General features: G+C 38.8%; 1 protein-coding gene across 1 annotated transcript in view; it reads left to right on the forward strand.

The window, feature by feature from the left end:
• LOC146312021 (protocadherin-15-like) overlaps positions 1 to 24479 on the forward strand; it is a 232436-nt gene that overhangs the window by 40543 nt on the left and 167414 nt on the right. Inside the window, exons 3-5 of the mRNA XM_084740319.1 lie at positions 14001 to 14015; positions 14774 to 14839; positions 23621 to 23781. Coding sequence (XP_084596445.1) covers positions 14001 to 14015; positions 14774 to 14839; positions 23621 to 23781 — 242 coding nt within the window. The remainder of the gene's footprint in view (positions 1 to 14000; positions 14016 to 14773; positions 14840 to 23620; positions 23782 to 24479) is intronic.

Below are 24479 nucleotides of genomic sequence, written 5' to 3' on the forward strand. Positions count from 1 at the left end.
TGGCACAGCTGTAGTCTGTTAAATGATAAGAATGCTTGAGAGGGGTACAGTACTATAGCAGATATTAGCAGATAGCCAGTTCCATCTTTTTCTAAGTCACTCCTCTCACCATGACTTTCTCAGGCCAGCCAGCTTTCTGCAGGATGTACTGACTTTATGTAAATGTCAGTTGGTAGCGTGACTGTGACTCTTTCCCAAACCGATTTCTACTCACTAGCCCTTCACTACAGAGTGTCACTCTGAATGAACTCACCCTCACAGCTGTGTGACAAACTCTGCATTTAGAGGGAAGGTATAAATAAACAGGTAAATTGTGCGGCACATTCGCCCCCATGCATCTACCATGAGCAGGAAACATCTGTCGCTATAGATTCAGTTCAGTTCAGTTCACACTATAGATACCAGCCATGTTTCCGTCCAAATGTAAAATTGCAGATTTATGCTCATTTCCATTCACTGTTATTATGTGAATATTAGGAGTTAGTAATTTGAGATAAGCAGTAGGTGGTGCTAATTCTCAGTCGCCTAAGAAATATATATAGTCTCATATAAACATAATCCCTTTAAATCATCACTTATGAGCCACTAGAAGTGTGTGGTGGTGGCTGTATCTGCAGAAAACCTGCTCTCTGCATATATCTCTCTATTTTCTCTTTATTTTGCTGTGCTTGGGATAATTTACCGACCCGAAACGTCAGTATTTGACGTCCTGGCACGGAGAATCAACAATATACTATCGTTCTCATGCATTTACAAACAGCTTGGACAAATTCTACCTGAAACCCTTGCAGAAAAAGAGGTGACATAATTAAAAGAGTGTCAGTAAGACCTCAAATAGTGGAAAAATGTACAGAGACATGATGGAAATATGGCTTTTATATTTGTTTCAAGTTAGGATATGATATAAGATTATGTGATACGATACAGGATAGTATGATAGAATACGATAAAATATGATGCCAAATACTGCATAAGTGCCACATATAGGAAAGAAAATTTAGCAAGGGACAAAAAGGTTTTATTGTAAAGGTAGAATATGCAGCATTGGTAATAAACACATGTTTTCTGATTGTAAACACTCCCACACCTCTGCACAACACTGGACTTGGCCTGTTTGTGTGTATGTGTATGTTTCGCTCTGTGCAGCTCTCAAAGAGGGAGAAAAGAGAAATGAGACAGACACTAGTGTAACCATTTGTCAAATTGAGAATGTGCACTGTTTCCAAAGTAACCAAAGTATTGTTTATGCCTTAGCAAGTCAGATTTTAAATTTATATGATGTTTCCTCTATTATCCAGCACTCACTGGGGCCACATTGGCATTAGGCTTTTATGTCATGTATTAATTATCCATCAATTTCCACTAAACCAGCACTAGACCAAAAGACACTTCCCGACCAAAACCCTTGGTTGCCTGGTTCCACGCCTCTGAATCATGCTCCACATCTGCTTGAGTTAAGATTTCAAAATCAAGCAGTGACAAACAAAAACAAAAACCCAGAATGCTCAAATTATAGTTTTAAAGGTCACTTGCTAATATCTCTGCAATCAAGTGTACTTCGGAGCGTGTTTCTAATTTTAGGGTTCGTATCACTGGTTATTCTTCTGGCAAGTTTTGCAGCCCCAGCGACAGCCTTTTCAAACTTTCATAATTTCCAACCGCAGTATAAAAACAGAATTATACATGTACAGTCCATTGCAGTCCCACACATGAACGTGCGAGACCAATAATAAAAAGTTCAACACCCAACCATTACAGTAATTTCATTTTTGAACTAGACTCTACTGGATTGCACAGGTGTTCGTGATATTGTGTCCACGCCTTGTACATCTGTTTGATGGAGGAGGACAGTATACGTGCTAATGAAAAATATGCTGCACCACTAATGTCAGTTGTGCCTGTGTGGTGGGCTGGTGCTGCAGATTTATGGTATATTTTGTGCGTGTGTCAGCATGTGTGAAGGTGTCGGTGTGTGTCGGTGTGCGGATGTGGGTGGAGCTGAAGTTTTCAAGGTGATTTTAATATTTATTACTGCTTTCCTTTGTTGTTAGATGTTTCATCTGAAGTGAATGTCTCTCCCATCTGTCCTCACTTCAGCCTTTCCTTCTTTCCTTTCACTGTCTTTGTCCCTCTTACTGCCTTTTTTTTTTTCCCCGGTCTGCCATTTCTTTTCATCAGCCCCCGTCAACTCCCTGTTATATCCCCATCTCTGAAGCAGACTGGTATTTCTCTAGATTGGTATTTCTCCACCTCTTCCTTTGCTTCTGGAACTTTTCCCCTCTCACTTTTATTGCTGCTTTTTTTTCTCCTCTGTGCTGCCTTCCCTTCCTCTGCTTCTCTCTCAATGCCCCTCTTTGTTCTCGCCATCTCTATATATTCCTTTCCAAAGACCACAGCTTATTTACTGCATTAAGTCAATAAATTGCACAGGGTCTTTGTCCTTGACATGCACACACATTCACACTTTATTTTGAGGAACCTCACTCTATATATGAAAAGTGTATTGGACAAGTGTGCACTCACAATACCTCTCTGAGTTAGATGAATGCAGATAAAACATCAGAAAAAAAGAAGAAAAAGGAGACAAGTTGAAGCAACATATAAACAGAACATAAGGAAATGCTTTTTAAAAATGCCTTTAAAAGAATAGTCCAACATTTTGACAAATAAGTTTATTTCCTTTCATAACAAGTCTGTGCATTTAATACAGAGCAAGAGTCAGGACAGTTTTAGGGCGAGTTACATGCTGGAACAAATTTTTAAAGAACATTTGGTTATCAAAAAACCCAGCACTGCTGTGTAACATCTCCACAGGTTGTCATTCACTTGGCGAGCACAGGCTTTGATATTGTTTTATCTGCAAACCTGGCAACCTCACTGAGATCTTGGGAAACTGCGCACAGTCAGATAATTCCTTCTTGACACAACAATTATTATATACGTTACCGTGTATGTATGGGATGAAGAGCCAGGCTAGCTGCCCCTCCCTACCCCCCCCCCCCCCCTCCCCCTTCTAAATGGTTTGATTCACATGATTTTTACATTTCTGCTAGAAAGCTGCTACTTGTGTCCCATGTGAAAACCTAAGTCAGTGTTGATATTTTAAATCAATCCAAACCATGATTTTTTCCTAGGCCTTGGTGTTACAGTCAGTATAGGTAATTATTGATCATACATAGGGATGCACGATATGCATTTTTGTGGCCTAGAAAAAAATTAACTGCTTCTTATAATTTCACATTTTTGTGATTTAAAAAGAAGTTCATATAGCCTATAGTTTATGCACACCTGAGGGTAAGAAAGGCTCAGACGTAGAGAGCAAAGATAGATGAGTTCATATTCTACAGCTCTGACTAAACCAAATCAAACTGACATCACTATTACGACAAAAACAAAGAACAGTTCTGTTCAAAATAAATGCTTTGGCAGTCAGTCGAGTCAGATATTAGTGTACCAGACTTTACACCGACACAGCTGGATAGGCCAGTAGCGACCAATAATTTATCAGCCTCGATATTTATTGTGCATCCCTAATCTTGTGGGTCTTGGTTGGTAAGGTAATCCTGCTGTTTGCACACAATATTTCTGATAGTCCATCCATCCATCCATCCATCCATCCATCCATCCATCCATCCATCCATCCATCCATCCATCCATCAAACCCTTCACATGTGATTGGATTTCCGTTTGTATCTCCCTTACCCATGTTGTTTGATCAAGAGGAGGAGGATAAGGATTAAATGAAAAAAAAAATTAGACCTCAATCATATTTTTTGGAAATTTGGAAACTCTCCTCCTACTATGATGTTGCTCTGCTACACTAGCTAACAGTCAAGTGTGGTTTTTATATTTAGTTAATCACCCCAAATCACATGTGATTGGATTAGTTAATGTAACCACCCTCAGTTCCAGATGAATCATCAAAAATATATTTTTTTTACATCTTACAGGAAGAGGAAAGAGGGATTTTCTTATGTGTCTACTTTGTCTTTAAACATCTCTCTGTAATGCTAATAGTGGTCAAAAACACCACAGGGGGCTTTCACAGCACAGGCGTGAGATTGACATTGATCTTTTCATCTCTTTCTCACAAAAAAGCAAATAAACGCATTACCTAAAATGTCAGACTATTCCTTTTAAATCTTTCATTTTATCTTTTCAAAGTCCTGGATTTATACCTACAAACAACAATGCGGATCCTTCTGCTGCCGCTGGCTACCATAAGAGCACTTGGGGTTACTGGAGGGGTGTTTATGTATTTCCACCATGTGTCCTCAGAACAACTAGCGTCTGATTACCACCACTACTGCTGTCAGCTGTGTTCAGCCCTGCACTGGTTGGGAACAGACCTGACATACTGAGACACAGAGAGGGAGAGAGTCAGGATAATGGATAAGCCAGCATAGTGACAAAGTGGTGATCCCTACAGCACTGAGCCCGGGTGTGTGTGTGTCTGTGTGTGTGTGTGTGTGTGTGCGAGTGGGTCCACAATCCGTTTTCTCCCGAGATACATCAATCTAACACAAGGTCACACTGTCTCTCCTCCACAATCCTCTCCTTTTACTCCTCTCCTTCTCCTTCTCCTCTGTTCTTTCAATCTCTCCTCTGCCAATCCTCCCTTTTCTTTCTTCTCCTCCGTCCCCCTGAATCGTCCCCTCTCCAATTTTGTCCTCCGTCCTCCATAGATGAGTGGATCGGGGGGGGGAGTGAGGATGGACGGATAGATGAATGGGTGATGGATGAACGGCTGGCTGGTTGGGTAGGGGAGGAAGACGGAGAGGAATCAGACCCCAGGGAGAGGTGTACCTGCTGATGGAAGCTTAAAAAGGACATGACACGCGAGAACTTTTAGAGGAAAAAACACCCTTTCTCCTGTCTGTCTGCTCCTGAATTTCAGCCTTTTTACGACCATATCTCTCAATCCTCTTGTTTGTGTATTTTTAGAAGTCACGCCTGTCAGCCAGCCAGTTGATTCTGTGGCAAAACTTTTTTTTTTTTGGTATAAGGGCTGAAATGTATTGTGAGCCATGCAGCAGAACAGACAGCAGCACCTCAGTTGGAATGAATGAAAGAAATTACTAGCATGGCTTCTTGTTTTAACATTTTCATTTACACAGTTTTTCTAATGTGCTTTTAATAAGTAAATTATCTCAAAGGGGCTCTTTGCATATTAATTAAATTATATCAAAAAGGCCTAATTTGTAATTAACTTACAAACCCTGTGGAACACTATTAATGGCTACACACCCACACATACTGTGGCAATGCTATACACGTACACATATTGTTCACAATATTAGGTCACTGCAGTGCCATTAATCCTCATTAATTTTATTGTGTGCATATTTAAGACATCCCAAAACACATTTTCCTGCAGATTTGGCTGCATTGTTGTATCATCTCCACCATGTTATGGGGTGCATGTGTATTAGGGACCCCCATACCACTGGACCCCTCAGACAAATATTTTTGTGCATTATATTTTATTGACTGCTGTGTTTATTACTGACTGCTCACTCCTGACTCCTCTTAACCGGCTGGTAGGGGCCACAAGCTCAAAAACTGACATTTATAAAAAGGTTTTGTTTCATCTTGAACTGGAGCATCTGCAGATTAATTTCATACCTGATATGTTATGATCCACTAAAGTTAGGCACGATATGAGATGAAGAAATCCCCTGCAGCTCGCTTAATTCTGAACCAATTCTCATGAAATTGGGTTTGTTTTAAACCTGAAAAACTGAACACAAGACTTTTTTTGTTACTTTAGTTTAGTTAGTGGGAGTGATCTAAACAGCTCTATGTCAAAATCTTCAGACAGATGCTATGTGCACCAGAGGTGAAACGGCCAATGTGGCTATTTGCCCTCGGCGTATACAGCCTTGCATGGCAGAGAAGAGTATCCAGGTGTCTGTGGCCAACAATGCTATTTGCACCCAGGGTGTAAATAACCAATGTTGTTTGTCTTTGACTGAAAATTGAAAATAGCTATTTAAAACTGTAAATAATAAGTCACCCAAGCCTAAAAATGTTGTTAAAACTGTCTTCTCATTTCACTCAAAATCATACACTGCAGTGTGCCTATTCTCACCCAGGTGCAAATAGTCACTCCAAAACATTAACCTTCTGAATAGCAACTTCCACTCAGCATGCAGGTTCCAACACAAAAAAAGACTGTATTTTTTTTTTTAAATGACAGCAAATTCCTTTCTTGTTATGTTATCCATTTCACTACAGTCCTGTTGATGAGAGTGGACAGTTTCATCATGAAATGTGTGCCACTTTTTGACTGAGCCACATCCAAATTCTGTAACCGTCAATCAACAGTGGAAACAGCCTTTTCAGACCCGTCTCTCCTTCAAGTCTATTCAGACATCCGATCAACACAGACGTCTCTTGAGATGACGTCCATTTGTCTTTTTTGTATGTTAACATATTATCCCAGCATATTTTGGAGTTCACCGTCACTGGGTTTTTCCCATTCACAGTCTAGACTCCAGGCAAGGTAGCCAAGCGAGTATTCAGCAGATGGTAACAAGCAGAATGCAGTCGAGTACAACTTCAGCTCAAATGAGCACAAATATGGCACAGTAAAAATTTTTGATTAAAAAGCCTCAGAAGCTACTTTGAACTCTTAGATTAGAAAGAAAGTGTTGAGACTGAAATTAGAAAGTTAGCAGCCGCTGCACTTCAGTCGTCCCCTCCACTTGGTTTTTGCCACTAATTGGACAGGTTGCTTAGATTTTTGTTGGATATTGTGTCAAGTTATATTCAGTGTGAGAAATTATAATACCATTTTTGCTCTACTATGAAATTAATATGTTTGTGAGCTTTTGAGGTGCTGATAGGGGGATTTTGCTGCATTTGGACAGAGCCAGACTAGCTGTTAACCCTTGTTTCCAGTCTTTATGTTAAGCTAAGCTAACTAGCTGCTGGCTGTAGCTTCATATTTACTGTACAAACAGGAGAGTGATATCAATCTTTTCATCTATCTCTTGGCAAGACAGTGAATATTGTCAAAACTATTGCTTTGAGGTTGTTAGTTTTACTTGACTACAATACCCACATCATTCAGTGTATTCCCCTGTGGACAAGAAACACAAATATATAACAGTATAATCTATAGAGGACTGACTGCTACTTTTTCTGCCCTGTGAAATGGGCCCACAGTACATCATTCACAAGCCCAGTCTGAAACACCATCAGATGAAACGAGTCAATTATTTCAGTGGAAGCAGGCCAGTGTGATGGCTCCGACGCCTGTGGTATTCTTCACTGTCATTTGGGAAGAAAGCATCCTGAGCTTGCCAGTCCTTTCTGCTAGTCCATGTCATCTGATTCTGTGCCATGGAGTTAACCTCTGCAGACAGACTGCTAATTTCTCACTAGATTATATGTACTGCAGCTATGAATTAGTATTCAGAATTTCTTTCCAAAGAAAATCCTTTCCTACAGGCTTCCGGTCTTCCATAGCTTCTCCAGGCATTTTAAAGACTTTTTTCTGATGATGTTACATTGCTGCGCCAAATATATGTCTCTTTGCAGTACCCAATATACATGCTTTCTTTATAAAGACTTTCTGGTGTGAAAGTGTAACTGCCGTAAACAACTTCTTGTTGGCATTAAAGCAATAATTAAACATTATTCCCATTCTTGCTGGGTGTTACAGAAAAGGAATAGTGAAGATTACAGTGATATCTGTCAGGTAAACATGAATCGAAACAGCATCCAACCAGTTAAGCTTAGCTTAGCATAAAGACTGGAAATGGGGGGAAATGGCTAGCTTGGCTCTGTCCAAAACCTGGCTTTAAAGCTCACTGGATTCTCCAGGCTTGTTTGTTAAATCCAAGGGTGTGAAATGTATGAACCATGGGCCAGGACCGGCCTGCCAGCGGGTCCAATCCAGCCCACTGGATGACTTTGCAAACTATAAAAAACTGCAGAGCAGTTATTAATTCATTGTGCAGCATGTTGTCAATCAGCAGCTTCAGTCCAAAATAATCTATATCAGATTTATATCTTAAAACAATATGGGTGCAACCGTGCTGCTAAGACACCACCAAAACTTTTGATGGTTCGTTAGTCAAGGGATAACTTAACCTTCTTCCTCATCAGCTTCCACTTTAGCATTACTACACAGTATAAATGTACAGAGTATTGTTCAAATCCGGAGAAGTGAGTGATTTCAATTTAGCATGTTTCCTTAATCTCTGATGACATATCATGGTCATTTTATGATTTAGTACAGTAAATACATTACATATTTCTCCTTTAATCCATACAAGAACGAAAAGATAAAAACAGCAATTTGTGGTTTTAAAAGAGGATTACAGAATGTTGACTGTGCATTTAATATTGCCATAACAACACATTCAAGCCGATGTGAACATCTTAGTTGTAAGCAATTTGGCAGTCTTTCTCTGCAGAGTGACTCACTCTACATATCTAATAGATCCTGACTCAACACACACACAAACACACAATCAGCGTTGTCCAGGTGCCCCATTGAGTCACAGTCTCGGCATGTATATTTTATGGTAACACTAGCATGTGTGAGTGTATGAGTGCAGACAGGCATATGGGCTCCATTGTGTCATGTGTGGGTAAAGTGGCGTGAATGTGCACGTTGTTTCGTGGAGAAATGGTTCCTAAGCAGTGTGTGTGTGTGTGTGTGTGCGTGTTTGTGTGTCATGGAGACAGTTGCTAAGCTGTGTGTCTGTATGTACTGAACGACAACAGTTGTTTTCATGGCTGTGTGGACTCCTTGGTGATTGCTGCGGTCTTCAGCTGCAGTCACAGTCACTCTTCTCTCTTCTCCCTTAGTCGTCTTTGTTCTTAATGGGGACTTTTTATTTCCTGTCACCCTTGGCAACCCGTACCTGTTTATTCTGCTTGCCAAATTTAGATGGCCAGCATTTGAATAGTAAATAAAGAAGATATTGATTGAAACACTCACAGGTTTAAATAAAGTTGTGTTGAGGTGGATGATAAATCTGAAACAGAGCAAGTTCTTTCACTGACTGTCTGGGATATTGTCTGAATGGCAAGGTCTGTTTCAAAATTTTAAGACATTTTATTTTATGTGGTCCACACCTCGAAAGCTTTCCTCTCACTCTCCGCACACAGCCCTCCATGGGGCTTTTCATCACCTTGACAGAAACCTGGCATTAGATGGATTTATTCACTTGCTCATGCACAAAGTCATTTCAGTGATTATTTTTTCCAGAAACTTTGAAGGAGGAGAGCATAAGTGTGCACTTACAGGAGAATAAGTGAGTGCTTACCGGAAGACAAGTACATATAATAGAGGGAAGAAATGCACAAGTAAACTTTTGAGGGTGAGCATGAGTAGACACTTAACAGGCACAAGTACCTGCATACAAGAGAACGCTATAGGATTCCTTTCATTGGATATCTCATACAAACAAGTGCACTCTTGTGAGGAAATATGCCCGTGACCTGTGTGAAAGAAGAGCAGACAATTTGCTTTTCTATTCAGTTGCCTCTGCATCCTGAATTTCCTCCCTAGTGTGGTTTTCTGTAGCAAGACTGTCAACCTTGAGTTAACTTAAAGGAATGGTCTGGTTCATTTCATGTGGTTCTGAGGACATACACAACCATCAGTCCAAACAGATGTAGGATACACAAGAAATCCATGATTTCTAGGAAAATGTGTAGTTAAAAGCTAGAATATCTGAGGCCTTTGGAGAAGCACAGAGGGGCACCGGCACTCAAGCTAAGCAATGAACTGCTGGGGACAAGGCCAGCAACAAAACGTATTTTGGCCACTTAAAAAAGGTCCACCTAAAAAAATCAATATTAATTTTACTGTATGCTATATTTAGAGTATTTTAACCACTTTAATTGGCTGTCAGACTGCATTTTTTATGGGAAACCACTGTTATATAAGCCAAGATTTTGCTCTCTCTAAACCAACCAAACTCTATAGGTGAAATCAGTATTTTTACCTCACAGAATACAGGAGTTGCTGGTCTACTGCTGATCCTAGATGATACTTTGTTTTGTGTTATTATGTGACTTCAGTGAATCTGAAGATTTTTGAAAACACTGAAGTCCATATTCTTTATTGCCGTCCATTTATTTGACTATTGCAGGAAACTATTGTGAAACAAAGTAGCACTCTTTCATTAATTCCAACTGAGTTTTTTTTTTTTTTTTACCAATATAGACTTGTTGTAACATAAAAATGACCTTTTCATTTGATCACTAGTATTAATATGTATATATTCCTTTGTCTTTGTATGTTGTCTGATTTTCACCACATGCTTGAATATTAATTCAAGATGGCTGCCAACCAAACCACAGTAGCTGATCTTCGCAATATCAAAGATTGAACTACACACCATCAGGGGCCTAAAAGAGCCATTCAAATGCATAGGAGCGTATTTCTCTTACCAGACTAAACAGCATCTTTGCTGGTACTACTGTAGTCTTCTCCAAACTGGAGGCACAACAACCGTCATCTACTGAAGGTATCATATTGACTAACAGTAGGTACCTCATACAACCCCACTTCAAATAATCCAAAATTTTAACTTTAACTGTCATGTGCGGAGGAAATAAATTACTCTAACACATGATTACATTTAGAACCTGCTAACAAAATGTGGCAACTTAATTAATTTCATCTTAAATGTTAAAGTGTGCAAATACATGGAAGCATTTGTTTTCATCAAGACTTGTGCCAACAATTTTTTTTTCAAATGTATCATAAATAGAGAGATATTAGACTTTAAATGAGCATAACTTATCATGTGGGGGTGTTCAGATTTGGAAAAAAAAAAAAAGATATCTCATGTTCATCTGTCAGTTTAAATTACAACCAGGACTGTTTACTGTTTCATCCCATTTAATTTGTATTATTCGAGGGTGGAAAGCAGACTGACAGGTAGAGAGGAGGAGGCAGATGAGAAGAGACCAAGAGGGGAGAGAGAGAGAGAGACAGAGATGCCCCATAGAGAACAAATGGCTGGTTAGTAATAGATGAGGGGCATCAGCTTACACTGAAGGATAAAAAGGCAGTCAAGCAGGGGATACACATCTGTCATCTGTTGTTCACACACACACACACACATACTCTCTCTCTCACACACACACACACCAGGCCAGCTGGTAGAGTGTGATGTAACTAGTGACTATTGTTCCATGGCTCATGCATCTTTCTGGATTGCTAACCTGAGACGCACCCTCAGAAAAGCTGCAGAAAAGGTGAAAGGCTAAAATACTTACTCACCACCGCTGAGATCTGGGACAGTGGAGGAAACAGAAGCAATCAGGCCATGTTTGTGGTTGGAAAGCTAATGATAATTCACATCCTGGTCACTTCATTATACTGGTTTGTCAGTGGAAGCTGAACAGAGGTGGAACTGGAGGCATAATATCAATTTCCTGCAGCTGCCATAACCCAGTCTCCAAAAAATAGGTTTTATACAACTAATTTGCATTAGCTATGTTTCCTAGAGACAATAATACTTTCAGGTTGTTACAACATAACCAGGAGACATAAAACCTTGTTCAAGTTCATTGTTGTCATGAAATTGCACCTGCAAGATGTTCACTGTCAAACATAGTTACTTTGTTTTCCCTACAATAATCTGACCCTGACAAATAAAGCATGATTCACTTTTTTATAGTTATGTTTCTACACCTCAAATTGCTTGGTTGGAATGAGAGGTCATAGTCTTGGTGCTTATACTGTATTATGCTGTATTTAAACCCTGACTATAATGCAGTAGTTCAGCTTTTTAGGAGAAATGCTTACCAATATTTGTGTTCTTCAGATGATGAGCACCACTCTTGTGACTGTTTGGTTGGTATCTAGGTAGCTCTCTATTCATCCCTCTGGGGAAATTTCAGACTCACAGCAGCAGAGATATGAAAGGATCAGAAAATAATGCATAGTAAATAAGGAAATAGACTAGACAATGCAATAAAACAGAACAGTACAATAAAAAAGAATTAAGATATTAACAATACTAATGCTATTATGAGAACATATCAATAAGCATAGTTACATATAGACTAAAGTATTAAAAAATATAAAAAGTGCAGAACAGTGCCGTGGATTCAATAAACAGTACACATTATTTTATTAATGTGCAAAATGTGCATAGTTATTGTAAGACAAAACAAAACTAGCCCAGTTCTCTCCAAGGTTCAAAAGTTGCCCTGGCACCTCTAGAGGTCACTAAAGCCAAAATTATACTTTCTGCCTCAACTAATACTCCGCTGGGGTCTGCGTGAAGTGAATTTCATCATGTGTTCCTCCATGTGTGGAGGTGTTCACACCTGTCCTTGTATAAAAACAAGGAGTATATTCGGGCCTTAATGCAATAGCTAGGCATTTTGGGAAAAAACTTACCAGTTTGTCTCTTTCTAAGAACTAAATAAGCAGATCAACACCACTCTCATGACTGTATGTTAAATATGAACCTCAGCTTATCATAAAGACAAGAAGCAGGGAGAAACTGCTAGCCAAGAAGTGCAGTGTGTAGCAAACAGAAAAAAAATCCACTTGGGAGAACAATAGCAATGTTGGTACAGTTTGAATGTCTTTACATGCAGAACAGAATACCCATCTCAGAATGCTAGTTTGAAAAACCACTTGCTTGCTAATAAATACCAAATCTATGTGCAAGCTAACAAGTAGCTAATATAAAAAGTCCACAGCAGCTTAAGCATGGCTAATGTTAGCTGCATCAGCCTCACCCTCTGCACTTTCACCAGTGGTCTCTGAGTTGAAGGGCATGTCAGAGGCTCTTTAGAAGTTACAAAACGATCAATTGTGGTGCACAAGAGTGTCTGTACACTTGGGATAATAATACAGCTAATTGGCCAGTGTGTTTCAAGAATGTCTAGCTAATTAGTTTATTGTTATGGATGCTGCACAGGGATTTAGTACATTAGCTAGCTCACATGATTGCACAAGGATTCAAGGGTATCCTTTTGTCACTGTTGTGTAAATTGAATGTTTGGGTTTGTTGGATTGATATCAATCTGTCTTTTCTGACTTTTTTTAAATTAACCCTGCAGCAACTCTGTGCACCACCTAGAGCATTTTCCATTAGATATGTCACTTCTTGTACACTCAACAAAGTAAAGTATTGTATAAAGTGCACAAGCTAGCATTTGGCTTGGTTTGAGGGTCAACTTTTAATCAGTACGCCTATCAGCTAAGAACACAGCCTATGCCTCCTTCTCAGCATGACAAATAATCATTTTCAGCACCAAGATAAGCTAATTCAGAGCCTTAGGACAGTTTAATCTATACCGTCTCCCATAGCAAGAAAGAAGACACAATTCCAATGAATCCTGAGATAATCTATGATGTCACACAGTTGTAATGCTTAATCTTGGAGCGGAAGAGAGACAGAGAGACGGAGTGAGAGAAAGAGAAAGTGTGATCATTGTTCCATGAAGTTTATTTTCCAGGTGAGCAGATATCCATCTTCCAGCCTCCCTGTGGGATTTTTCCCAACCATCCTCGAGAGCTGTACAATCATGTTGCTCTGTCTGCTGAATGTGGGTGTTCTCTTGTATTTCCTCATTCTGGCACGGGGCACAAGGATAAAGGAGGATTCTTGAATTTTTTGCTGTTTCTGTCTCTGAATGGGACCATTTTAAGCCCCCAGCTTGGGTTAAAATTATTTCTCCTCATAGTAATACAGCAAATGTAGGTTGAAGCTGCAAATGGAGGCAGAAACCTTTGCTGAGATTAACATTTGTATACTGCAAACACACACTTCGTAACACTTTTTTTTTTATTTTGTTGCACTCTACTTGCCTCTCCTTCTCAAAACTTCATGTTTCTTTTCACGTTGTCCCATTTCTATTGGATGTTTTGTCGCTTTGCTTTGCTCTAAAGGTTAATTCTTATCTTTCATGAGTTTTTTCCTCTGCTTTTTCCTTCATCCTATCCTCCCTTCCTTCTTGCTCTTCTTCTCTCCTTCCTGGTTGGATGTGGCTGTCTCACACTGCAGATTGGCAATATGAGGGTAAGAACTATCTCCTTTCTCTTTCACTGTTAACTGTGTGTTCAGTCACTGTGCTGGTTTATTAACCCCCAGTAACCTGCAGAGATTGTTGTAGGAGCATTCGTCTCTCCTCACTGTCAAATCTTTGCCTCTCTCACCTCACCTCTTTTTCTACTACATTTCATTCCAATTATATGATTCCCCTGTACTTTCCATTTCCTCTCACTGTAGGGAGAACAATGAGGTTAATAAGCTCTAGATTATATCTACCAAGCTTACCCTTTATTTATGTCTGTGTATTTATTGCTGTTGTCATTGCAGCATTTCTTAGCCATGGCTGTTACTTTTTTTAGATTGAGTTTTTTTTACTTCACTCTTTTTTAACTTTCTTCCTGCTAACCCTTTATACACTGTTAAGCCTTTCTTATAATACTTTGCTTTTGCCACTTATAACCACACTCTCTAGATTTGTATTAAAGGGCTAGTTTGGATTATTAGATGGGGCTGTACTGCTGAGAATAGAGTCAGCAGCAAAACATAGGAAATACACTGACTACCAATAAGTACCTCATACAACCCCATTTTGTATAATGCAAACTATCTCTTTCATAAAAAAATTATAATTAAGTTATATAATTCTTCTAAATACTAACATTCATCAAGTGAAATCATTAGTATACTTCACAGTTGAGTTCAAGCTTTTATAAAATGGACATAAAGTAGTTAAATACTAAAAAATTTTATATCTAAATTTTCTTTTTCTTTTTTCCCCTATCCAGAATGTAAACTGTCGCGGTCAGGTCCTCCTGCTACCATTGTTGCCATAGACGAAGAAAGCCCCAACGGTAAAGTATTCATCTGTTTTTACTTCTTCATTGGTGGATTTAAATAGACGTCTGTAACCTTTAATGTGGCAAGTGAACACTTTTGTTGGAACTTTTTAAGATAATCATCATCTTTTACCGTATGTTAAACAAATACTGTTAGATGATCTTGACCTTTTTAGCAGACGCTGATTGGCATGGCATGTAACCTGCACTCATTAAAATGTATTAGGTTGGCGCAGACTGTGTCATAGTTGGAGTCTGATCCCTGTCCTGGAAGATGAGACATTAGGTCATTTAATTTGAGCTAAATCACGGTGTATGAGCATAAACAACAAAAACATATGTCATGTCTTTCTATGTGTGCATGCTTATGTTACAGAATCTTGTCATTCATAAGAAGCATGCTTAAGGAGTTTGACATTTTGGGACATTTCTGCCTCTTTGCTTTCTTGCCAAGAGTTGAATAAGAAAGTCAATATCATTCATGTATAAAAGTGAAGCTACTGCCAACGCCCATTTAGATTAGATTACCATAAAGACTGGAAACAGAGGGAAAGTACTTGCTTGTTTGTTTAATCCATACCTGGAGTCTCTGCTAGTTGTCCAGCAGGAAGTCACTGTCAGTGGTGTAGTCTGTGTTCAAACTCACCTGTCAGAACGTCATTCTCTGAGCCTTGTGCACAGCAAAGTCCTCCACAATCCAGTCTTTTCCAGTCAATTCAGCTTCTTTGATTGACCATTCTCATTCTCACATTATAACCAGTGCACTCAGCCTCTCTGTCCCACTGAGCTTTTCAGCATTTAGCATTTAGTTAGACCCAGAATGCACATACCTTGTGTACCCAAGTACCTTGGTTGTGTTTGATTTGTGTCGCTTGGCGTGCTAGTCGGGTGGTGCATTAAATTACTGAATGATTAAAGCACAAAAGCCTTCTTGCAGAGGTACAAAACCTTAACCCGTAATGACATCGTGGTTAATTTTACTGCATTACTGTGAACTGTTGGATTGCTGTGTTTCACAAATCATCTGATGTTCTGCAGTGTTTTGCAAAAACAAGTTGCTGAAGTGAAAGTTATGTCACAAAATATAAATAGTAGAAAATATTGTTACCTTTCCAGCAGAAATGGGCAAAGTAAGTGGGTAAAGTGGGTATACGAAAATACTGGAGCTCTAAAAGGGGGTAGAACATATAACTGGGTATCATGCAGAGCAGCTATTCCCAGAGACTATGTACTGACACACAGTTTGGTCACAGCAGATTTTATTTGGATCGCCAAAGAAATGTGCAGAATTTCTTCCACAGTTGCTTCTGTAGTACACCTTTTATAAATAATTCCAAATGTGTGTTGTTTAACTGAGGAGAGGAGGCTGTTAATTCTGCCTAAATGCCCTTATTTTGTTTCATCTATGAAGTGAATCCTATATTGTTTTTCTGATGAGAGGAAATAAAAACAATATGGCCTGTTAACTCAGTCTAAATGCATTCATTTCTCATTTATAAAATATTAAACATGTACTGTATATTTTTAAATGGCACGCAAGAGAAGGTGATACAGAAGGAACGTTCATTTATGCACAAATTATCTCCTCCCAAGGTTTACTAATAAGGCCCTTTGTGAATTGGGTTAAAGTGGTTTGTCATTTTTTTAAAGAGTGAGTCCCCAGAAAAAATAAAACATCCAACCAAGAAATAATCTCATATACAATATCTGTGACTCAAAAATAGCCTAATTTTTACACTTCAGTTATCTCCTCATCAAACTTGCAGCAAGAAAGCAAATTAGTACATTTCCCAAAGCATCCAAAATATCCCATTAATATGAATTAGCAATGGTAATTAGCCTATTGTTTTCTGAAGTGGACGAAATGAGTTATTTTTGGCTTCAAAAGCATCTTGGGGGTTGAGTTGTGATGATTTTGTCAGTCATCGTGTTTTTGTTTTTTTTTATCCCGAACAATGATGTGGAACATGAAGTGGTTGTTTGGCACAGAAATCCTCAAGTTGGACAAAATGATAGTATCAGATGCTGGACATTAGTTTGACGAGAACTCCTAATTTGAATATTTGAGACCAAAATCTCTTCTCTTCTCTTCTCTTCTCTTCTCTTCTCTTCTCTTCTCTTCTCTTCTCTTCTCTTCTCTTCTCTTCTGCTTTCTTGAACCATCTGACTAAACAAAAATAAGGCTGCTAGAGCTTTCAGACACCTTTTATCTGAACACCAAAGGAAATATCTTCAGTGTGTTTTTGTTCCCGAAGTTAGCTCAAACTGTTTAAGACCTTCTTAGCTAATTAGTGGCTCCCGGTTTGATGGCTCTGCCATTTAGACTGCACAGAGGCGTATAAACAAACACACAATCCCACAGCCTCCGTAGGAGTTTGTTGCAGGCTCGTGTGTGCATGTGAAGTTCAGAGGAGGTTATTCTTAGAGGGATCACATTTTAATTGATGAGTTTAATCCTTACTTTGGTCAAGAGTAAATTGAAGCTTATGTTGGCCTTTATGAAGGCCGCAAAGTCTTATGGGGGAAAGAGAAATGTACACAGACGAGTTGGTCTGCATGCGTACATCACCCTCTTATCTCCAGCCTATAGATTACAGTCCAGAAACAGAAACCTGTCAGAATGTTTGCCATGTCTAGCCTTTTAACAAAGTTTTAAATTGTGTGACCTGATCACTGTAATCCTAACTGACAAAAAGAGATTAGCATGGCAACACCAGACAGAGAGGACAGCCTTGCTGGCATGTCTATATCTGTTGATGGTTTAATGCATCCTATTAGGCTATCCATCCTCTTATTCCTCCATTCTTACTGTTCTTCTATATTCTTCATTCAGAAGGGTGTTTACTGAGTTTGCACGTCAGCCTGGGACTGGTAATTACGTGTAAGACTTTGTTTTGCATTTCCCGCATGCCACCCATGTTGACAGTCAATGACAATTTTTCAGTGTTTGTTTGTTTGGATTACATCATTTATGTAAATACAATATGCATTATATTAGTTCAACTTTACTCTGAAGCAGTTTAAAACCTTTCAGGCTCATTGACACAAGGGCATATCGTTTGTTTCTGATGTGTGAAAGCCACAAAAGGTCAGAAGTTCTTCAAATGTGAATAATGAATGCTTTCTCGCATTTCACTTGCCAATCTTGAAAATAATATATTGTGAAATTTGTCTCATCATGATTTCAAAATAAATGGTAGTCTAATAAAAGTAGAAATGCTGTGTAAATTGCTGTATTATCAATACACTAAAACCTCGTATCGACATCTAGTTTTTGTTCAATGAGACGTCATACTTATTATATATGGAACATGACTTTATTCTCAACATTTATTTATACTTTATTCTCATAAAGCAAAATTTTACCCTACATTATTACTGAAAGTCTGACTTTATTATCAACATTCCAACTTTATTATTGAAATTTCAACTTAATTCTCAAAATGCAAAGTAAAAAAAAAAATCTTAACATGGCCCTAATACTAAATATACCTTAATATTGAATGTTCATCTTGAAATAAGGAGCACTTTCATACCCATTCTTTAATATTTCATTAATTTTCTATTTTAGCCTATTTTTAGGAGAATACTGAGTGCAAAAATAAAGGTTAGATTGTTGTTGGAGGGCTTCCACTCAAAAGACATGCAGAGGAGTTTACAATTAATTTCTCCAGCCCTGAGTGGTGTCTGCAGGTCGTACTCTGAGGCTGCAGGTACATCCTCTGCTTATCAGAGGTTTTGGCAGTAGCCTGAGAGGCGAAACCCAGGGCCATATAAAGTCATAAAATCACTCAGTGCCGCTGTTAAGCTTATTGCTGTGAGCACACATAATACAAGGCCACTCTGCTAACCATATGAACGTTTTAATCGCCTCCTCTTTCAGGATTTTGACAGCCAGACTGTAAGATGATATTGTTTAGAGAGATTTAAGTGATTAAACCAAACTGAAACAGTAAAAGTGAGATTGGATTTTGAAAACACACTCAATGGAAATTGCACCCCTGCACGAACACACTGAAAATAAGTTTATTTTAATTCAACACATCATAATAGATATTTCGCCGTGTAGAGTGGTTGAGGGAGCTGTACAGTTTTACATTTGTCTCATTGTGAACATGTGGCCATACCACTATTTTCAGAGAAAAGAAAATCTCATTTTTGTCCTGGGATAAAACCTCTGGTAGCTACATTGTGTGCTCACGTGTGTATACATGCATGAGCGTATGCATCTTATTGTCAAACAACAATGTGGCGTAGTTTGTCAATCTTTTTGCTGATGTGTTGTTTACCGTGTACATACTATGTGTACAAGTGTGTGTTTGTGCCTGTTAGTGCAGTAATCTTCCTAACAGGGCTGTTGAAGAATAATTTAGTATTGGAATGGTTTGTATGCATAATGCCATGTATTGCTCTGTGGCTGTGAAATAGTGTTACAGATTTAATAGAGAATCTCGCTTTAGGGTGATTATCTTGGGCTGGTGTTGGCAAAAAGGAGAGAGACTCGAGGAAAGGAAAGAGGAGGAGGCAGGGGAGGAAGAGGAGTATAACGAGATACAAGTTAGGGAATTTTTCCTTGGGGAAATGTCATAAAAAGAGATAATATTAAAATTAGGCGTGTTTGATTTTAATAATATCAAGTAAAGGGGTGATTAGAATGACTGGATAGGTGTGGGAGTGGAACACACACCCACACACACACGTGCTCAGAACGACACACACATGTTTAGCACAGAGATGCCAGCATCCTCGCTTTAAAGGTGGTCTTCACAATAACATAATGCATACAATAGCATACCCCTGATACATTAAATATATCTTTTAGCAGATAATACAGCATGAAAAATTGCATGTAATAGTGTACAATCATCTTTGCTTACTGCTCTGACATTATTAGACAACAGCTGTAAATGTACTCAGCCTCGCTAATCTAGCTTGACCACTGATAATACTGGAGGGGTCCTGAAGCCAAATAATATTGTTATTATTCCATATATGGATAGAAAAGGGGCCCAGTTGCTATATCCATCTGCAAAATATATTAGCTACAATCCATATTGAGGTTAAGGTCATTGTTGAAATACAAAAAACAAATACATTAGTGTCATAATTGTATTCTAATGACACGCATGCATGAAATAACAGAAAATCCTGGTCGTGAAGCTGAATTACAACTGTCAGAAGCGGTAAAAAGATTGCAGTTTTACTGGTAAACACATCTGAGGCTTCTTCCTCTTTCCTTTTTCTTTCTTTTAAACCTTTTCTGAAGTTTTCAGATGAAATAAGAATCCTGACTGTCCTTGGCCTTTCTAAAAAATATATATATTTATTTTCAATAGACACTTTAATGTGGTTTCGTGGATGAATCTGGCTGAGTTTTGTTGTATTTGGATTAAAGATCAACCTCAGTGTTACCAAACCAATGGAAATGCTTGACCTACAGTTGGTGGGCTATCTGTGTGTTTCAAGAGGACTTGCACCTGTTCAGTGCCACCGAGATTCTCCTTTCTGTGCCTCATTTTCTTCTTTTCATCCCTCTTTGAGAAAATGGTGACAAGGACTGAATGAAAGGTAGTAAATGCAGTGGGACTTTTTTTGTCAGATAGCTGATAGAAGAATGTGTGTGAGTATGTAATGTGCAGTGTGGTTTTAAGAAACCCTTTCAATGTAAACAGTGAACTGAACCAAAATGGTAGAAGAAGCAAATCACAGAATCAAGCGCTAGGAATGGGGTAGTCGGTTTGTGCTTCACCGGTGGGAAATGCAGGGGACGTCAACAAAAATGTAAATGAAGCAGCCTGTGGCAAAAAGTTTAGCCATGGTCAACTTTTGGAGAAATGCAACCCAATATCACACTGCATAGGCCAGTGGCATGAGCTGACAGTTACAGTGCTCCACAGTCTGAAATATGACTGACGCCAGGCTCTATCCAGGCAAAGATGATGGACAAAATGATATTCTACGAGTTTTGTCCTCAGTTGGTTTGTGTCCATTTAAGAGACAGAGCGAGAGAGCAGCAGTGGTCCAGCAAGTTAGAGAGTAAAATAAAGGGAGGGAGCTGTGATAGCAAAAAAGCTAGTCAATAAAATGTCATTTAGTGGTTGTTTCACAGCAGTTACATGCCCACACCCTTGACAAAATGCTGATTTGGTATGAATACAGCCCATGACTCTGTAGTCATGAGGGGAGCTGCAGAGAGGCAGGTGATAATTGTTGAAGATTCATCAGAATGAGTGAACTTTTTCCACATACACGAAATCATATGACCCGATTATATGTACGTAATGTGTGTGTGTAACTGCAGCTCATTTTCCTTCAACATGACCTGACCTCAGATAATGAATGTATAAATTATGTCTGGACTTTATGTAGGCTTAAATTCACTATAGCATTTCTGTAGTTCCACCTACTGTATTTTGGTATTGGCCTTGAATCCCCTCTTTCATCCCCCCCACCGAGAGCTGAGGTAGCAAGTAGATGTGATGATTACTTTTCAGTCCATGGCTTCTACCTGGCTGACACCCCAGCAGTGTCGCCACATTCAGTTAAGCTAATGTCCTGTAAAAATTCTATTAATGCGGCGCCACAATGCTCATTTTCTCCTAATATTCTCTTTACTCTTTATTTCCATCAGCCTCTCATTCAACCCAATCTTTCTCAGCTCACTCTCCTCTGCTATCTTTCCCATTTCTCTTGCCCTCTAATTGCTCTTTGTGCTCCTCTTTCTCGGACAGTTCCCTCTCTCCGCTCTGTGTTGCTGCACACACGCTCGCAGCTTCATCCGGTTCTGCTTGTGCGATTTAACACGTGGGTCAATTTAATCAGGTGCTGCTGAGTGCAGTATTCAGTCACACTTCCTATGAAGTAAGGTCACTGTGAAAAGATCCCATTTATATCAGGTGGTGTATGGAATGAAATTAGGAACAGTCACACAAGGTGTAGCCGCTATCTTTCTTCTTCCTGTACTTGTGTTCGTCTTTTTTACTCATTTTGCAAGACAGAAGCAGAAAAGCAGAAGAGAGATAGCCAAAAGACGTATGGCAGCGACTGAAACTCCCCTAATGAATTCCATTTCTATCCCATTTCTCGTATAAAGAATCCAATTTCATTAAATTTCCCCGTTTATTTAACATCAGCGAATCACAGCAAGGCATTTGACATGGTTTCCATGGTAGCACAGAAGGCCATGACCTAATTTTATGTCTGGCAGATCAGATATGAGATTTTTCAGCGCGTGTGTGTTTATGTTGTGTGTGCGCACACAGGAAAGTGTGAAGTTTTCTAGCATTCACACAAACTGTATGGACACACAGAGGCAGGCCAACACAATCCTGCTCACCTCCTAAAATTTTTAAAATCTCTGTCTTTACATCTTGTTTTTACTTTTTTCTTTTTCTTTTTCTTTGTGTGTGTGTGTGTATTAGTATCCAGGTGTGTTGCTAGTATCTGTTAAATATCAGATACCCAATTTGTGCTTTTTCTCCACTCACAGTGTATGTAAACACACTCATAAAATTGTGTCTTAGTCTAAAACACCTGCAGCATCTAATAATGTGTTGAAGGATAGTGTTGTTCTCACAGACATGATAGTTATTTTTGATTAATAATGCAGCGTGTTGGGCCTGATAATGGGTCTCTTATGATTTGGAGCTGTACAGAGTCAAGCGGTTAAAGTTTTTGCTTCTCAGTTTTTTTTTTTTTGTCTTTTTCACATATTAAAAACTGATCGTTGACAGGTAATGGCTGTGTATTTTCACTTTTACAACAGTGAATTGGTTTATGAAACTGATTTAACACAGGAAGAGTTAATCTGATATTTTATCACATTTTAGGCCTGTGTGGGAGTTTTAAAGGGATGCGATGAACTGCTGTGGACAGGGTCAGCAACAAAAAATATTTTAGCCACCTAAAAACAATCAATTTTAGTTTAAACGTATGCCACATCTAGAATATTTTCCCACTTTACACCACAGCCTTTTCTGACAGAAGATTGCTGTTACACAAAGCCAGATTAATTTAGTGAATCTGATAAATAATGTCACGATGTTTCTGTGAAACACGTTGCCGTCTCTGACCTCTTGCCCTTCTCCACTCCTCATCTCTGGCTTTGTGTTGATTGAGAGATAATAGCCATGTCTTGAAAATATACGGCTGACAGTTTCCATTCACATCATGTCTTGTATCCCCGTTTGTGTTTCTCCGACTCTCCTTTTCTGTGTCTTTCAATGTTCCTCTCGTTCCCAAATCGCTTCTCCGCCCACGGTTGATTGTGTTAACTGAATCAAATTTTATTCCATCTGTGCTGACTGTCTTATTAAAATGTTTTCTCTTATTATTTTGAGTTTTTTTTTTCTTTTTGTGAAAAATCGTGCAGATGAAAGTGTTGAAGTCATTAGATCATTATCCTGGAAGACCAGCTTTCAACCTCTTTCTCTGAAATGTTGATTTTATTTTGTGTTCCAGCCGGTCCCAAGTATTTCAGGTACTAGTACAGAGAAAGCAAACCTCACCCATATCAGAGTGCCAGATGCTACTGTCTTTCTCTGTGTCATCATGTTGATGTGCTTCTCCATCTCATTGCCCTTGACCTTGGCCACAACATAAATATAATTTCCAGGTATATCATTTATTTAGAACATGGAGAAAAGCAGAGAGCTCTCTATTTCTTTTTCTTTCACTAATAATGTTCGATCCAGGACCATTTCTCTGCAGAAGTTATTTGATTCATACTCGATTTCCAGGGACTCCAGACCGTTTGTCTCAGTTGGGTTAATACAAGTGTTTTTATTCTGTTCCTAGGTACGTTACTGGTGGAGAATATGCAGATAAACGGCGTGGCTGAGGGTCCGGATCGTACCATCTCTCTGTCTCTAAGGGACAACTACGACCACTGGGTGATCCTGGACCCTGCCAAACAAGCCCTTTACCTCAACAGCACCGGACGGGTTCTGGATAGAGATGTAAGACACCTGAAGCATTATATTTTAGTCCTGTCTGTTCTGAACAGTTCTTCTTTCAGTCCTATACATTTTTTATGTCTTACCCTGCGGGCTCTATTTTTGCTTTTCTTGGTTTGTCTCTTCAATGTCGGATAGAAATTGAAACCTTAATTAGTTCAGTCACAAAAACACACAGGTACGACCTTTGTTTTCCAAATTAAGAGCACATTTAATGAGATACTCTTCCAGAACAATAATACCTTTCAGTCTGTTTTTTTGATTACAGAGGATAAATATGGCAGAAACAAGGTTATTATAGTTAACCAAAACTAAACTAAAACTACGAAACAATATTGGGCCCCAGGAGTGAATGTTTTCTCATTTTTCTCTTATATTTCTTCTCAAAATAGCAGTAAGATTTTACCCAACTTACTCTGTTGATGACTTGCATTTGAGCTTAAATTGGATCCGTGTTCCAGGAAATTTGCAATTAGTCCATGGAGACGTGCCAATAAATCCACCAGACTGAAGAGCTCCAAAATGGCTCACAGGTGTTGAAGAATCTGTCTCGGTAACCTAATCAACTTTAAGTGTAAACATTCGAAATTATTAAATTCATAAAAAGTTACAAATTACATCATATATATTTTTCTTCTGTGTTTTTATAAAGTAGGCCCAGATTACTCCTTCTTCATGACTCAGCACAGCACAAAAACAGA

The sequence above is a fragment of the Lutjanus erythropterus genome, chromosome 17, assembly GCF_056507025.1.
Source record: "Lutjanus erythropterus isolate fLutEry1 chromosome 17, fLutEry1.hap2, whole genome shotgun sequence".
Lineage (NCBI taxonomy): Eukaryota > Metazoa > Chordata > Actinopteri > Lutjaniformes > Lutjanidae > Lutjanus > Lutjanus erythropterus.